We start from the raw sequence: 14,460 nt of genomic DNA on the forward strand, positions 1-14,460 counted from the left end.
TCTTCCCGCCCGTGTTGAATTTGCGCAGTACGTCCCCTGCGCCGCCCTCTTGCTTGCTATCCAGCGACGGTAGGTGAGGGACTTCTGCGTGGGGGGATATGATGCTGACAGAGACAGATAGTGTCTGGATCGTTCCTGGTACGGCCTGAGGTCTTTCCACGTTTCTAGGTTTCCAGCCGTCCATTCCCGAACTGCTTATGGCACCACCTGCGAAGAAGGGCGCAGCGTCGGCGGACGCTAAGCCAGCCAAAAGTGCGTAATTCGCCACTGGGGAAATACAGCCAACTGACGTGAATATGTGCTCAGAGACGCGATCGGGAGGCGGCAAGAAGAAACTTAGCGAGTTCAACAAATTCATGGTGCGGGGGAACTCGTCCCTACCCTTCCCCCCTGCGCGGCTAACGGTGGCACGTTATAGAAGCAGGAATTGTCTCGTCTCAAGGAGGCTGAGCCTGATATTACGCACCAGGAGCGGTGTGTATCGATCCCCCCACGATGCGCTAGTCGCTCACCGGATCTTCAGGTTCAAACTGGCGACAGCGAACTGGAAGAACGCCAAGCCCAAAAAGGACACTTAGGCGAGCCCACAACGTGCAATGGTGTCAACCAGACGAACCCTTGCCTCCAGACGAGCCGTATGGGCCGCCTCGTCTTCTCTGTCAGTGTCATCCGTAAATTCGTTTCTTGTCGATCTGTGGGATCATGGTTTCCTCTACGTGCTCTAGTGTCCGTTCCCCCTGCTACCTCCGCTTGCTATTCATCTCGCACCATCTGATACCACATTTACTGCTACATGTACTCTTGTAATGCGCTCGTTCGCTATGTTCATTCGTCCTTCGTCTTCTACATGTCACGGATTGTCTGTAGCTAATGTACGCGTTCTGTCCTGATCCTCACTCGGGTGGGCTTCGCTAGGGCGGGCGGGCGACGTATCGTGCCTTGGATGTCTCGCCTCCGGCGTCCTTACGGCGGGTGTAGGACTTCTTCAGCATCGGCGAAGCTAGCGGACAGCGGTTCTAGTCTTCAGGCGCAATACACGGGGCTGTAGGTGAGGTCGAACCACCGGGACCCATCCTTGAATTGTTCGCGTGACATGCATTTTTCCTGTTCCCTCGACAATCACCATTCACCTTTGCATATTTTCCCCGTCGTCGTTTCGCAGTTGCCCACCGAAACGAACGGTGGGATGTGCAGGAAATGGAAGCCGACGGCTCGCGCGCGCCTCGAGCGTCGCCAGGGAAATCGAACATTGTCACGTGCACGGGCGGGATCCGGACCCGGGCGCCCGTGGCGGGAATGTCTTGCGATGTCTTGTCGTCACGACAAACGCATGTTGCGGCTGAGCAGGAGGGGCATGTAATACTCTCCATTCCACGTTCCTAGCCCCCAGCGCCAGCAGCCCATTTGCGGTGTCCTGCCTTATCTTCGTCCTACTTGCTCTCTCTCGCCATCTGGCACCATAGCTTCTTAATCTTATCGAACTGTGTGCGGAGGGCAGCCAGCCTCATCCATATCGATCTGTCGGCTGCAGGCTTTCCTCAGGCCAGCATGGACGGCGTCGAACCTTTCTTCCAGTTTGACCCTTTCGACCTGGAGATGCTGCTCAGCGAGGATCGGGATCGGGGGCAAGCCTGCTCGTCGGCGGAGGTGGACAGCAGTACGGTGGCGCGCAACACCGGGAAGGGCAAGGGCAGGCAAGCCCTTGAATCCATCTCCATACCGTCCCCCTCGTCGAACAACGGTGAAGATCCGACCAGTGCGATCTTCTCCTTCTCGCCGACCGGCTTCTCGAGCCATGTAGGATCGTCCCCATCGTCGGCGTCACCGCGCGAGTCGTACTTCGACCCCTCTACCACTTCATACGATTACACGAGTGAAGGGTACGACGTCCCTTGGATTCAGCCAACCACCGACAAGGGCAAGGGGCGTGAAGCACCTCCCACGCTCCCCCCTTTGACGTTCACCCCCACGACCTTCTGCTACGAAACGTGCAGCTGGGCGTCCTCCAGTCCATCGTCCTCCTCGGACAACACACCTGGTCCATCATCGTATGGCTCGACCAGCTCGTATAACCCTTCCTCGGCACGGGAGGAGCGCCCGGTATCCAGTCCGCCTCAGGCGGAGCCCAGCTCACCGACGGAGACGGAGGGGGACACTCGTGACATCCCGTCCCGGCCGCGTTCCATGGCCAGCTTGAAGTCCACCGCATCTTCATCACGCTCCTTGCGCAAGCTCAGGTCGAAGCTCGACAGCGCGCGCGTTCCCAGCAATGTGGCGCGCAAACTCTTGTTCAGGCAACGCGGCGATGCGTCCCCCACGTCGCACGGGCTGGGCAATTACTATGATTCGTTTATGGCTGCATCCCCGCCGCCCACGCCCAATGTAACGCAATTGCCGCCGACGCCAGTCACTCCTACTATAGAGTCGCCATTCCGCGCACAGCACAAGGTTCGGTCCTACTCGTCTCCTTTCCCGCTTTCCGCGCTGGACTTGGTGCCGGCGACGTCTAACGACATATTCACGCCCATTCCTGTCGAGCCGCGCAACTATTTCGACGATGTCCTGCCTAGAGAGCTGCGGCTCCACGTCTTCGCGAGTCTTGTCTCGGTCATAGTAGATGAACATCAGCGAGCCATCGACGAAGGTCAGTGGTCTGTGTCGAAGGCAACGCAGAGCAGGAATAAGTGGGTAGGGCGCGACCGTGCTGTGAGGGAGCTGGTGAAGCTGAGCAGGGTAAGCGGTGTCGGTGGAGTCTTGGTGTCTTCCGCGGAACTTAACCCTCTTCAGGTGTCGAAGCAGTGGCGGTCCATGATCCTCGACGGTCAGCTTTGGGGGACGCTCGACCTGCACGCCTTCGGTGGCGCCTCCTTAGCCTCCGGCCTCCGCATCGCCGAGCACGGTGGCAAATTCGTGCAGACCCTAGACCTCTCAGGACATACCCAATGCTCCTCCACCGACCTGCACACCCTCACCGACGACCTCTGCCTGGGCCAGTTCCCCGCCGCGACCCAGCTGAGCAGCGTCAACCTCCAAGGCTGCACCTCCCTCGACAGCCGCTCCCTCCACTACCTCCTCGAGCACACCCCGCTCCTGCGGCGCCTTTGCGTCAAGGGGCTCCCCGCTGTGACGAACCTCACGTACAAGACCCTCGCTGCGTGCTGCCCGCGACTGCAGGACCTCGACGCCAGCCGGTGCGCCAATGCGGACGCCTCGGGCGTGTCTGTGTGGGCGAGGAGCGCTATTGTGCGCGGTACGCACCTCGAGATCGTGCGCTTAAAGCTCTCGGGCCTGAAGCACGTCGACGAGGATATGATGCTCGCGCTCGGCCGCGCGGCGCCCCTGCTTGAGGTCCTCGACCTCAGCTCTGCGCGCCAGCTGCGCAACAGCGCCCTCGACGCCTTCGTCGCGTGTGCGGACGAGGAGGATGGTGTCGACACCGTGCACGTATACGCCAGGGAGCTTGGCCGCGAGGGCGGGGATCGCTACCGCCGTCGTGTGACCCGCCTGCGGCGCCTCGCGCTGTCGGCGTGCCCCCTACTCACCGATGTGGCGTGCGCGAATTTGGCGTATAGCGTGCCGCAGTTGGAGATGTTGGAGTTGGCGGGGATTGGGAGCTCGCTGGAGGATGAAGGCTTGATTCGCTTGTTGAGGACGACGCCCAACATCCGGCGTCTGGATTTGGAGGATGCGACGGAGATCACGGACGATGTGCTGCAGGCATTGACGCCGGAGGAGGATGGAGATGAAGAATTGGGGAAGCAGCCGGGCCACGCCTTGGAGCACCTCGTCGTCTCGAACGCCGGCGAGCTCAGCGACGCCGCACTCCGCGCCCTCATCCGCGGCTGCCCCAACCTCCGCGTCCTCGAAGCCGACGGTACCTCCATCACGCCTACCACCCTCCGCGAGTTCGTCGCCAAGACCCGCGAACGACAGCTCACCCACGCGAAGATTGTCGCCATCGACTGCCGCGGCATCGGCGAGGGCGTCGTGAAGGAGCTCGCACCGCAGACGCGTCCGCGGGCAGGGTGGCGTGCGTATGGGGCCAGGAAGCTCAAGTACCTCGACTCGCGAGACGAGATCTATAGCGAGCTTGGCAAGGACGCGCAAGACGAGTGCGACGAGGGGCGCGTGGTGCTGCAGACGTTCCACGCGTGGCTGGCGGTGGATTCGATGGCGGCGGCGAGGGAGAAGGTACGGCGCAGCCAGCGTCGGAACCACAACTCGTCCGCCTCTAGCGAGGGGGATGGGGGCCGAAGCGGCGGCATGCGGTGGTGGTCGCCTGGTGGGAGGAGTCGGCCGGTGAGTTATGCGGGGTCGACGGCGAATGGGAATGGGGCGGGGAATATGACTGCGATGAGCAGTGGGGACAGTTGTGTGATCATGTAACACCAACGGCGAGCTCAAGGCTCACAAGACTAACGGCAAGCTCGACACTCGACAAGACTAACCTGTATTTTATTCGGATGGAATTTTTTGGCCTCTAGACCTTTGCCTCTGTACTTATTTGTTGACCATGAATTGACCTTTGTACGATATATGTATACTATGTACGATAGACAGACCTTCTAGCTATTCATCTCGTCGTGATATACAATGTATTTGTTTGCGTATATTGGATGTGAAGGTCCGAGGCCCTGTCGTACAGGGGACATTGAAGCGAGGTTACTCGACCTTCGCCTTCTTTTTCTTCTTCTTGCGGCGCTTAGCTGGGGTGGTAGTGCCGTCCGCTTGCGGGACTGTGCCGGCTTCCAATGAAGAAGGATCGGCGTCATCCGCTTTCCGCTTCTTGCTGGGTGGTTGCGCGCCGACCTTCTTCCCCTCTGACTCCTTCACAGCCTCCATCTCACCGTCCGCCCGTCGCACAAAGCACGACACGAAGAACCCGTTCGTCGCATCCTCGCCAGGCAAGCAACGTATCAGACCCTCGGCGTCGGCTGTGTTAGCTATGTCAGCCTCTGCACGTATGCACACTTCCCCACCAGATCGCAAGGGTGCAAACGAAATACTCACCCCTGCACTCCCCCATCTCCTCCCTCATCCCCCTCCGCGGCCACGTCGGAAGGACCGAGTCTCTTGATGCCAGCGTGAAGTTTCCTGTGCGACACTCGTCCGAGGCGAGCGCTTCGCGGACGACGTGCTCGTTCTCGGCGGCGTGGATGCTGCAGGTGGAGTAGACGATGCGGCAGACGGAGGGGACTGGAGAAAGGTGTAAGATAGTCAAATCCGGGACTTAGCGGGCGAGACCAAGAGGCAGCGGGAGGGAGGAAGGGCCAAACACGTACACTTCATCGCATGCTTAATCATCATGAGCTGGAAGGAAGCCAGCTTTGCGAGGCGCTCGTCCTGAGAGTCGTTCTCTTCCTCCGTCTCGAGAAGGTAGTCGAGGCGGTTGACGATGCCTGAGCCGCTACAGGAGGGGTCGAGGAGACTGAGGAGGGTGGACGTGAGACAGGCTTATAGTTAATCTTGAGAAGTGAAGGGGAAGGGACGAAACCACCGGTACTCACATGTGCGTAACGCCGCTATACGTCTCGTCGTTGGGGTCGATAGTCAGAAAGTCCGCATTCACAGGCAGTACGTTTTTGCAGGCAGCTTTGGTGACCATAGTCTTGAGCGTCTGGAATCGCCGCTTGTCACGCTCGAAAGCAAACAGCTAAGATTACTGTCAATCACTTCCTCATCCTGCCTGCAGAAAACCCGCATACCTTCCCATTATTCCCCATGAGCGCACTCAGGTACGTCGTCTTATTCCCCGGCGCAGCCGTCGCGTCGATGACCGTAGCCTTATTCGAAGCTGGCGGGTTGAGGACAAGGGGCGGGAAGCAGGAGGCCTTGTCCTGGAGGATGAGCTTGCCGGACTTGTAGGCGGCATCGTTGTGGAAAGCTTTTTTGGGGGAGAAGAGGAGGAGCTCGGGGACGTGGGCGTCTTGTGTGAAGTTGGAGCTGATGCAGAGTGAGAATGCTGTCGACTGTGGGAAGGAGAAAGACATACGTCGAGGCGAAGGGATCTGCAAGCTTGGAGCCGCTGGCTTGCAGCGATTTGACCGCTTCATCGACAGACCAGAGGTTGGTGTTGACGCGTGCGTAGCGCGGTATGAGAGCTGGGTGAGCTCAGCAAGGCTATCGCCCGCTCACATCTCGAACGCACCTGCTCTCTGATCGCCCACCTGCGCCAGATCCTCATTGTTCTTCGCCCCCCTCTTAATCTTCATCTTCGTCCACTGCCCCTGCAGCCGCGTCTTATGCCTCAACACCGCCTGCTTCACTGGCCCATCCCCAGCCTGAATCCCCTTCGCCAACAACAGATCATGCACCAGCACCAGCGCCAGATTCAGCGACGTGATCTTCTTCTCAGCGGCGAGGAGGCCGCACGCCTTGATCACGTCCGCTAACGCGGCCTTGTCTGTCGAACAACTCTTATGTAGCGCGCGCTTCTCTCACTAGCCGAGAGGGCGCACATTTGAGGGTCTCGATGACCAGTGCGGCGGTCCGCTTACGGTCTTTTTCGGGGAGGGTGGCGAGAACGCCCTTGATGGAGCCTTGCTTGGAGTCAAGACGGTCCAGGGTCTTTGCGGCAGAGAAGTAGAAATTCATTGGGACAAGGGCAAAAGCAAAGTACTATGTAAGATGACGGAGTTGAAGAGAAAGAAGGATCTGAGGGAGAGTCAGTATAAAGTCGTATACAGGGTACGAGGGTAAGGGATCAGGGTCGTTGAGAGATCGCCATAGCCAGCGCCGAGGCGAAGGCTCAGACAATGTAGATAAGTTTGAACAGAGCATCATGTGAAGGAGATACTTGGGCGCAACGCTCACCTTGTTCATGGGGAGGAAACTCGACGCATGGAGGGAAGAGGGAAGATCGGTTGAGGTTCGACGCGATCGAGCGCAAAAATAAGGAGCGGGTCCCGCGGTCCGATCTTCCGGATCACCGGCAAAGGCCGAAGGCACGCCCAGAGTTGGTGACCCAGAGGCTCGTTTGCATCGCAAAGAATAACAGGAGGGCGTACAGGGAGAGTGAGAGTACAGCAGACGTGGCAGAAGGATACTGAGATGTCATCAGCCCCGTCTACTCCTTCTTCGCCTTCTTTTTCTTCTTTTTCTTGGGCGCATCCTCTGCACCGTCCGCTACGATGGACTTGTTGACGTCCGCATCGGCAGCGCTCTTTCGCCTTTTCTTCTTGCTCTTGGCAGAGGCATCTGCGCTAGGAGTGGTCGGCCTTGATACCTCTTCCAAGCCATCCACGTCCATACTGAGTGTGTTCGTCTGGCTGCCATCGTCTGTGAAAAGTTGTTACTGAGAGGATTCAAAGTAAAGTATGGACTCACTGCCGAACGGATCCGTCTTCTTCCTCTTCTTCCTCAGCGCATCCACTGCTGCTTGGTCCGCAGTCGTCTCCGTTGCTTTTCCCTTGCCTTTCCTATCCTTCACCACGGGCTTCACGGGTTCATCCACCTCCATAGCTCCCTCCCCAAAGATCTCCAATTCCTCTCCTTCACTGCTCTCCTCGCCCTCTCGCTCCTTCAGCTCGCGCAAGTACTCCTCGCGCTCGCGCATTTTGTCCGTCACCTTCGCGGGGACGGGTGCGGCGTTGGAGCTGGAGGATGGCGCGTCTTGGGGCGGGTCGCTTTTCTTGTATTGGATGGAGTTTATGGCGTGCTTGATGAAGCGGGCGGCGGCGTCTTTGTCGACGGTGGGGGGTTCTGTGGGACGGAGGTCAGTGTTGGTAAAGCTATGATGCAGTGAATGTAAGGGAGGGAATGTGAAGACAGGGAGTGGACGAAGTGGGAGCGTGTATACGCACTGGGCGCGCTTTCCTCAACCTTCTTGATCTTCTCGAAGTATTGGCGGACGCGGTCCTGAGAGATATGTAAGCTCAGCGACTCGTCCATACGCTTGCAAGCCACGCACAAGCTCCGGAATTACTGCATGTGTCCTCGGATCCTCTCCATTCACTTTGAGCTGGACTACCTCGTATCAGCATGCCTGCCTGCCTGTGCGAACATCAGCCTCGGAATCTCACTCACTGAATGACAAGTCGTAGATGATGTACGGCAGTAATGTTTGCAGGCGAGCCTTCTCAATCGGCTCCAGCCCAGCAAGAGTCTCCGCTAAGGGTCTGTCAAGCAAGGGAGCGAGCTCAGTCTCGAGCTTGTCGAGGGAAGCGTTCAAAGCAGCGACTTTCGCCCGGACTTTGGTGGTCTCGGTGGACATGGTGGATAGTCTAGCAGACGAGCGAAGACAACGAGCGCGGTAGTGCAGAGGTGAGTGCGGGAAGGGAGGTGAAGGAGCTATTGTAGAGCTCGGCAGACGCGATCGAGCGCCCCTTGGACGCGGGGGAACCAAACCAAGTGATGGCGATCGGCCCAAATAAGCGCGCGAGCAACACCTGTAAACAGCGCCACTTCAACATGGTCAGTCATGTCGTCCACACCGAAGAGAGCTGTGTGCTAACACGGGAGTCCACAGTCATCGGAGCTCAGGTACACGGCGAACACGCAGCTTGAACACTGTGAGTAACGCACCTTCTGTCTGGCAAATGAGGCTGACGATTCTTCGCAGTGCATGCTCGGTATACGGGGACTGGTAAGCGTCATCCCTGTCCTTGCCTTCCTTGTACTGACAACCATGCATCAAGGACATGCGGACATCTCAAAGTAGTGCGTGTGCTTTTCATCTTCACCTCCCTTCTCTTCCAGTAGACCTCACCCTTCTCACAGCGAGTGGCTGACGCACCAACACCGCGACACACTCGCCTCCATCGTCGGTCACCCGCCTCTGACGTCCTACCTCGCCATCGCGGATGGGGAGCCCATTGCGCGCATCAAGTTCGAGATGACTGAGGTAAGCGGCTGAGCGAGCCTAGGGAGAAAAGTGCAGTGCTAACAACATATCTACAGCGCATGCTGCAGCCCTGCGGACCGCCGCCGAAGAAGGAGGATGACTGATCTTCGCCTAACTGCAATGCTACCTGTACTTCCGAGAATGTAGCTCCCTAGCCTTGAGAAATGCCGATGCACAAGAGTTGTGTAGCGCGGTTGCCTATACTCATGTCTAGATCCCGCTGACGGAAGGCGTGGGCCCAGTCCCCTCTTCCTTGAGATAAACCACACTGTATCTGCGTCTTTCTTTGTACATACTTACGTGCAGCCAGAGCGCAAAAGAACTGTATGCTTTGTGGCAACAACCGTGGGAAGTGCGCGGATTTAGGGGCACGCGCGTCGCGGTCCGAAATGAGCGCGTCTGTCTCCGTCCGCAAAGGCGCTTTAGGCGCCCAGCTGCACGGCAGCCCAGCTACGCATCCGCTGCACATTTGAAGCCTTTGCAGTCGTTGATCAACCTCTCCCTACTGCCTCTTGCTTCGCTCTGACTCTATCGTCTCTTTGCACATCCTTCGAGCTGCATCCTAGTGCGCGCCTGTCATGGCTCGCATACCCAACCTCTCCGCGTCCACAGACAGCTACGTCCGGACCATCACTCACTTGAAGGACCAGCCTCGCGGCGATGAGGCGCTCGATATGCTGAAGCGCGTTGCGTCGCTTGCGAAACCCATCATGCGCAAGAGAAGCTGGCATCTGCCGACGCTGGGCGAGTTCCTGCCCGACGATCCTAATTTACTAGGTGCGTGTTCCTTTCATTCGTGGGGCCATCCTTCTCCTGGATACTTACCCGTATTTATTCTCTTACTCCAGGCATCAGTACGTTTCCCTACCCACTTCCCACCCCCATTCCACTAACCCCCTCTCTAGACGTCAACCGCGGCCACCAGATCTTCCTCCGCCTCCGCCCCGCCGCCAACCCGTCCACCTTCTACGACCTCGAGTTCGTGATGGGAACCATGCTCCACGAGCTCACGCATAACCACCGCGGGCCGCACGACGAGGTATTCTACAAGTACCTGGATGGGCTGGAGGACGAGTACGCGGCGCTGAAGCGCTCGGGGTATGCGGGGGAGGGGTTCTATTCGAGGGGGAGGGTGTTGGGTGGGGTGCCGGGGAGGAAGTTGGGTGGGCCAGGAGTGGGGATGGGGAGGGGTGTGAGGTTAGGTGGAGTGGGCGCGGGAGGAAGCAGAGCGGGGGGAGGAGCAGGTGCGGGTACGAGGCTGGGTGGGAGAGCGGGTGGGCCAGGGTACGCGACTGGGAGCGAAGGAAGAACAGTCGGCAGCGGTGCAGGGGGCACGGGACGCGTACTTGGTGGCCCCGCAGGCGCAAGCGCTTCGGACAAGCGGCGCGCAGCGGAGGCGGCGGAGAAGCGACGGCAAGGCGCCCGTGTTCTGGGTGGGCAGACGCGGGCACCTTTGTCACCAAGGGAAGCGGCAGCGCAGGTATGTGACTGTTTCCAGTATGGATCCCTTCTTCTCCCGCAGATATGCAAAAGTCAACTAATTACTTCTATAGGCCGCCATCCGCCGGGTCCGTGACTCCCACTCCTGCGCATCCGCCGCGCAGGGTCAGGCGCAACAAGAGGCGCAGAAAGCCACGCAGGCGAGCGAAGTCATCGACTTGACGCTCGAAGACGATAAGTTCGACTACAACGACTTCGTCTTCGACGACGACGATATCATGATCGTCAACGATGGCAATCCTATGATCGTTGGTGGCAGTACCGAGGTCAGCGAGAACGAGGCAGGACCCAGCAATACGACAGCTCAGCGGTCTTCTGTTGACGTTGGCAAAATCAACTACGACGACTTCATTTTCGACGAGGACGACATCATGATCGTTGAGGATGAGGCCGGACCGAGTAATAGGCCAGCTCCAAAGCCTGCGGTCGATGAGGATGACGACGACATCGAGATCGTCTTCGACGGGACGGTGAAGCAGAAGTTTGCCACAAATGTAGCGCGACCTGGTCATCCAAGACAAAAAGTTCCTGCATCGCCAAACAACCCTTTTGGTCGACCAAACGAGAAGAACAGTCCTCCCCGCCAGTGGACCTGCGCCATATGCACCCTCGTCAACGATGAGAATGCCTCACAGTGCGACGCGTGTGCTGCCCTCCGACCCGCACCACCGAAAGCGGACCACTGGACGTGCTTGCGGTGCGGGGAGACGCCGATACCGAATGACTTCTGGTCTTGTAGGTTCTGTGGGTTCGTGAAGACGAAGAGCTGACAGTGCGTTCGGTGTGCGTGTATGGCATATCATCTTCACCCTGGCGCGTCGCCGTATGGGCTACATGTTCTGTAGTAGTCGTTCTTTGACCACACTACTATGCTACACTGTTCATTCCTATGCTACAATTCTTCTCGTCTCGGCTTTGTACATGCTATCGCGCTACCCTGCTTTATAACTTATGCGAAGGATTTTGACCGTTGAAGACCCATCTTGGCGGCTTTCGCTCGTCTCGAGGAAGGTCTTTCCGCTGGTTGTATAGTCGACGTATTCGATGGTGAGTGCAGCTCCTACGGATCAGACAAAATGTAAGTTTCAGCAACAACATGAGGAAGAGAAGTGGTGCTCAACAGGAAGAAGGACAGAGATAGGAGATGAACAAACTCACTCTCCACTGCTTCCACGAAGGCCTGGAAGGTCTCCGGGTTCCGCACTGTGAGCGCGATGAGCGCCATACGTCGTCCATTTTGTCGTAGCTTCATGAGACGCAGGGCAAGAACTGTCACGAGCGGCTCAATGAGGCTGGGGTCGAAAACCTAGAGGGGCCCTGGTTCAGTGCTAACCCGACAATTGGACGAAGGTAGCCCTCGCACGATGTCTGCGCCCAGTATAACATCCTCGTCAAGGACGTCCATATCTGCTAGAGCGGCCGTTCTCGACGTCGACTGGTCGAATTCGACCCAGTCGAGGTTACGGTAATGGACGTTTGGGTGGTCGGAGGAGAGATCTGGAAGGTGATGAATTCGTTTGCCCTCCCCGGATGGACAATAGACGTACTGCATGGCAACTGTACATTGGCCTTACATCTCGCCAGCACATCGTCATTAACATCCGTCAGCCACAAATGCGGCGCCGGGGCATTCTCCGTGATCTGGTTTAGCAGTTGCACGCTGGCGCAAATTATGCCTAGGAAGCCAATCCCAGAGCCAAGCTCCAGAATGCGCTTGTTGGCGATGAGATCTTCGAGTGGAGAGACAAAATGTAGATCAGTGGTAGGCGCTGAGCGACCGGCAGATTGGCGATCATACCTGGTTCATTAATCAGGTATTTGGAGAGGACCAGGCTAGCGAGCCAGGTACGGAGGCCAGTCGTCCCATCTTGGATGGTCGTGCGTGATTCGCGCAAGGTGACGGTCTGGTAGTTCTCAAGATGGATTAGGCCATCTGATGAAAATTTGTCATTCCCACTCAAACACCAATAGTGCGTTATGTAGGAATCGCTCGGAGGTGCACGAGGGCAGGCTATAGCGAAGTCCGGCGCGGCCGACCTGTGAGTAATTGAAAGGTCAGACAGCGGCGCAGAGACTGAGAAGACATACGGCTGCTGGATGAAGCTCAGGTAGTGATCATATATTCGGTCGTCCAACTCCACTTCCTGGTGGCAGGCGGTTACACACAAGAAACGAGGGGGCACCCGTTCGGAGTAGGACATCAGTCTGCGAGACTCACTTCCTCTGTCTGCGAGACAAGTCTTTCCAGATGGTCGATAGCCCATTTCCAAAACGTTTTCTGATATTGAGCGGACGGAGCGTATTGCTGAAAGTGATCCGACTCGAGAAGGTGTGCCACGATTGCCTCCATGAGCGTAGACAGAGGAGATACATTCGGGAAGCTCAGTTTACTTGGCGGTACGAGGGACGCGTACCCTCGTACGAGTTCGAACACTTGCGGATCCATGAGACGATGATGACGGCGGGACGCAAGCAAGTTCGAATTCCGTGACGCGGTACGCGATCGCACGTGATGTGATCCTAGTTGTCACTGTCACTTGAGCGCGCGGAGATTTTCGTGCCAATGCTCTCTCGTGTGCAGGTCTGCTCTCGGGCGCTCCGGTCGGCCTCCCAGTCTTCCTCGCGCCCAGTGCGCGCAGGACGCAGAATATGCACCACCGCCGTGCGTCGTGCGGAGGACGCGCCTCCGCCCGTGCAGAATGAGCCTGCCATTGTCGACTCGGAGCCCCCAGAGGCGGTTGCCGAGGCACCACGGGAGTTACCCAAGGACGACGACGGAGAGCAGCACATCCCGAGGACGTATAAGGAGTTTATGCAGACGGTCGGCCAGAAATACCGCGACGTCGACATCAACAAGAAGAACAACTGGCTGAGCGCGGACAGGCTTTCCGTGCGTCCTTCCCGTATCCCCTGTTAGGTTCCTACTGACGTATCTCCAGCCCTTCCCTATGAACCCCTCATTCCGTCCGCCGCCGCCAATCTCCGACGCGAAGAAGGAGCTCATGTGGACTCTCTTCCAGCAAGACCCCGACGCCAACAGCCAGCTGAATCTTTCGCGGAAGTTCGGTGTCAGTCTGAAGCGCGTGGATGCTATCCTCAGGTTGAAGGGGCTCGAGCATGACCTGAAGTCGCAAGAGAAGGAGGTTCGTGTCTCCAACAATCCCTCACCGACATGATGTTTCAAACGATTAGTCTTTAAGACACCTACATGGTTACAACTTACATTATTCACGCTGATCCCCGTCCCCTCATCCTCTTGGTAACAACTTACTAAACCAAACACCCAGACTGGCGACAAGGTTCAGACACCTCTCGTGCAGACCGGTTTCCAGAAAGGCATGGAGGTGCTGCTGGGTTCGGAGCAGGCACAGATCAACGCGAACAAGTACGCGTTGCAGAGCCAACCAGACCCGACGTACTACAACCAGAGCGAGGCCGATCAGCTCGAGTTGGAGGAGAACCGTGACGCACAACGGCAACGTTACGTGCGCATGTACTGGGAGTCTATCCCCGAGGATGGAAGGGTATGTGGTCCCCACCTTTTCGTCCATGACACATACTCATGCGTGCTTCTAGGAACCCGTCGTTCCCGCCGCCCTCAAGCACGCCCAGGAGGACGCCATCCGGCACTCCCGGAACGCCGAGCGCGCAAAGGAGAAGCTCGTCCCCAAGATCCCCGAGACCTTCGAGCTTCGCCGGCCCGAGAAGGTGCAGGTCATCCAGGCGCGCGAGAAGGCGCCCCTCGAGTTCAAGGACGTCGGGGCCAAGTTCCTCGACGTCGAGCGCGAGCTCCAGCGCCTCAAGACGAGCCAGACGAAGCGGAGGAAGCGCGCGAGCGTCGCGCAGGCGGTCAACACGGCTGTCCCGCCACGGGCGAACCTGTCGTAGTCTGCTCGACGTTGATCTATACTACTTATACTTGCTGTGCACCTTGTCCATGGTTAATGGGATGCTGTCGTTCTCTCGACTCATGCGCGTTTGAAATGGGATCATACCTGTGGAGCGTCCAAGATCGCTGGGTATAATTCCCGCATGCATTTTTGAAGTTCAGGCAGACTCTGGAAGGTGCGCATGAGAAGGCAGCTCGTCCTATTGTTCTTGTAGGCTCAGGCGTCAAG

At 57.9% G+C, this 14,460-nt stretch overlaps 8 protein-coding genes across 8 annotated transcripts; 5 read left to right on the forward strand and 3 right to left on the reverse strand.

Annotated features, from left to right (window-relative positions):
- The first annotated feature begins 1 nt into the window (after position 1).
- SCHCODRAFT_02610156 (uncharacterized protein) lies at positions 2 to 893 on the forward strand. Its single transcript, XM_003038809.2, has 5 exons — positions 2 to 69; positions 118 to 252; positions 307 to 359; positions 419 to 474; positions 524 to 893. The coding sequence occupies exons 2-5, from the start codon at positions 198 to 200 to the stop codon at positions 576 to 578; spliced, it is 219 nt and encodes a 72-aa protein (XP_003038855.1). The 5' UTR covers positions 2 to 69; positions 118 to 197; the 3' UTR covers positions 579 to 893.
- A 1,459-nt stretch (positions 894 to 2,352) lies between these two features.
- On the forward strand, positions 2,353 to 4,386 carry SCHCODRAFT_02488481 (RNI-like protein; the record flags this gene model as incomplete). Its single annotated transcript, XM_050342896.1, has 2 exons — positions 2,353 to 2,733; positions 2,788 to 4,386. 2 exons carry the CDS (start codon positions 2,353 to 2,355, stop codon positions 4,384 to 4,386), a joined length of 1,980 nt encoding a protein of 659 aa, XP_050202133.1.
- Positions 4,387 to 4,524: 138 nt separating this feature from the next.
- SCHCODRAFT_02148665 (S-adenosyl-L-methionine-dependent methyltransferase) lies at positions 4,525 to 6,813 on the reverse strand. The gene is made up of 8 exons (XM_003037464.2): positions 6,459 to 6,813; positions 6,149 to 6,403; positions 5,993 to 6,101; positions 5,706 to 5,943; positions 5,508 to 5,653; positions 5,283 to 5,428; positions 5,011 to 5,196; positions 4,525 to 4,934 (listed from the first exon to the last, which is right to left on the reverse strand). Exons 1-8 carry the CDS (start codon positions 6,592 to 6,594, stop codon positions 4,663 to 4,665), a joined length of 1,488 nt encoding a protein of 495 aa, XP_003037510.1. The 5' UTR covers positions 6,595 to 6,813; the 3' UTR covers positions 4,525 to 4,662.
- Positions 6,814 to 7,066: 253 nt separating this feature from the next.
- Positions 7,067 to 8,212, reverse strand: SCHCODRAFT_02489744 (uncharacterized protein; the record flags this gene model as incomplete). The annotated part of the gene is made up of 5 exons (XM_003037463.2): positions 7,067 to 7,278; positions 7,327 to 7,701; positions 7,803 to 7,857; positions 7,910 to 7,965; positions 8,026 to 8,212. The coding sequence occupies 5 exons, from the start codon at positions 8,210 to 8,212 to the stop codon at positions 7,067 to 7,069; spliced, it is 885 nt and encodes a 294-aa protein (XP_003037509.1).
- Positions 8,213 to 8,387: 175 nt separating this feature from the next.
- SCHCODRAFT_02610164 (splicing factor 3B, subunit 5) lies at positions 8,388 to 9,157 on the forward strand. Its single transcript, XM_050344413.1, has 6 exons — positions 8,388 to 8,412; positions 8,468 to 8,510; positions 8,561 to 8,584; positions 8,637 to 8,658; positions 8,719 to 8,842; positions 8,899 to 9,157. The coding sequence occupies exons 1-6, from the start codon at positions 8,410 to 8,412 to the stop codon at positions 8,944 to 8,946; spliced, it is 264 nt and encodes an 87-aa protein (XP_050202134.1). The 5' UTR covers positions 8,388 to 8,409; the 3' UTR covers positions 8,947 to 9,157.
- Positions 9,158 to 9,254: 97 nt separating this feature from the next.
- On the forward strand, positions 9,255 to 11,319 carry SCHCODRAFT_02610167 (WLM-domain-containing protein). The gene is made up of 4 exons (XM_050344414.1): positions 9,255 to 9,619; positions 9,691 to 9,696; positions 9,748 to 10,322; positions 10,396 to 11,319. Exons 1-4 carry the CDS (start codon positions 9,421 to 9,423, stop codon positions 11,110 to 11,112), a joined length of 1,497 nt encoding a protein of 498 aa, XP_050202135.1. The 5' UTR covers positions 9,255 to 9,420; the 3' UTR covers positions 11,113 to 11,319.
- SCHCODRAFT_02490195 (uncharacterized protein) lies at positions 11,275 to 12,788 on the reverse strand (the record flags this gene model as incomplete). Its single annotated transcript, XM_003037462.2, has 7 exons — positions 11,275 to 11,402; positions 11,501 to 11,648; positions 11,706 to 11,839; positions 11,890 to 12,072; positions 12,141 to 12,379; positions 12,431 to 12,486; positions 12,561 to 12,788. The coding sequence occupies 7 exons, from the start codon at positions 12,786 to 12,788 to the stop codon at positions 11,275 to 11,277; spliced, it is 1,116 nt and encodes a 371-aa protein (XP_003037508.1).
- Positions 12,789 to 12,899: 111 nt separating this feature from the next.
- SCHCODRAFT_02610174 (uncharacterized protein) lies at positions 12,900 to 14,351 on the forward strand. The gene is made up of 4 exons (XM_003038806.2): positions 12,900 to 13,232; positions 13,282 to 13,485; positions 13,630 to 13,866; positions 13,919 to 14,351. Exons 1-4 carry the CDS (start codon positions 12,906 to 12,908, stop codon positions 14,228 to 14,230), a joined length of 1,080 nt encoding a protein of 359 aa, XP_003038852.2. The 5' UTR covers positions 12,900 to 12,905; the 3' UTR covers positions 14,231 to 14,351.
- The last annotated feature ends 109 nt before the right edge of the window (positions 14,352 to 14,460 follow it).

This window comes from Schizophyllum commune (genome assembly GCF_000143185.2).
Source record: "Schizophyllum commune H4-8 unplaced genomic scaffold SCHCOscaffold_2, whole genome shotgun sequence".
NCBI classification, from domain to species: domain Eukaryota; kingdom Fungi; phylum Basidiomycota; class Agaricomycetes; order Agaricales; family Schizophyllaceae; genus Schizophyllum; species Schizophyllum commune.

Bases quoted from the DNA above. Each gene is read 5' to 3' on its own strand.
- SCHCODRAFT_02610156 (XM_003038809.2), top strand. From the start codon at position 198: ATGGCACCACCTGCGAAGAAGGGCGCAGCGTCGGCGGACGCTAAGCCA. The intron at 253-306 runs GTGCGTAATTCG...ATATGTGCTCAG, and splicing joins GGACGCTAAGCCAGCCAAAA to AGACGCGATCGGGAGGCGGC. The intron at 475-523 runs GTGTGTATCGAT...CCGGATCTTCAG, and splicing joins GATATTACGCACCAGGAGCG to GTTCAAACTGGCGACAGCGA.
- SCHCODRAFT_02148665 (XM_003037464.2), bottom strand. From the start codon at position 6,594: ATGAATTTCTACTTCTCTGCCGCAAAGACCCTGGACCGTCTTGACTCC. The intron at 6,404-6,458 runs GTGCGCCCTCTC...GTTGTTCGACAG, and splicing joins GGTCATCGAGACCCTCAAAT to ACAAGGCCGCGTTAGCGGAC. The intron at 5,197-5,282 runs GTACGTGTTTGG...ACCTTTCTCCAG, and splicing joins GATTAAGCATGCGATGAAGT to TCCCCTCCGTCTGCCGCATC.
- SCHCODRAFT_02610164 (XM_050344413.1), top strand. The intron at 8,659-8,718 runs GTGCGTGTGCTT...CCCTTCTCACAG, and splicing joins CATGCGGACATCTCAAAGTA to CGAGTGGCTGACGCACCAAC. The intron at 8,843-8,898 runs GTAAGCGGCTGA...ACATATCTACAG, and splicing joins TCAAGTTCGAGATGACTGAG to CGCATGCTGCAGCCCTGCGG.
- SCHCODRAFT_02610167 (XM_050344414.1), top strand. From the start codon at position 9,421: ATGGCTCGCATACCCAACCTCTCCGCGTCCACAGACAGCTACGTCCGG. The intron at 10,323-10,395 runs GTATGTGACTGT...TTACTTCTATAG, and splicing joins CAAGGGAAGCGGCAGCGCAG to GCCGCCATCCGCCGGGTCCG.
- SCHCODRAFT_02610174 (XM_003038806.2), top strand. From the start codon at position 12,906: ATGCTCTCTCGTGTGCAGGTCTGCTCTCGGGCGCTCCGGTCGGCCTCC. The intron at 13,486-13,629 runs GTTCGTGTCTCC...CCAAACACCCAG, and splicing joins TGAAGTCGCAAGAGAAGGAG to ACTGGCGACAAGGTTCAGAC. The intron at 13,867-13,918 runs GTATGTGGTCCC...GCGTGCTTCTAG, and splicing joins CTATCCCCGAGGATGGAAGG to GAACCCGTCGTTCCCGCCGC.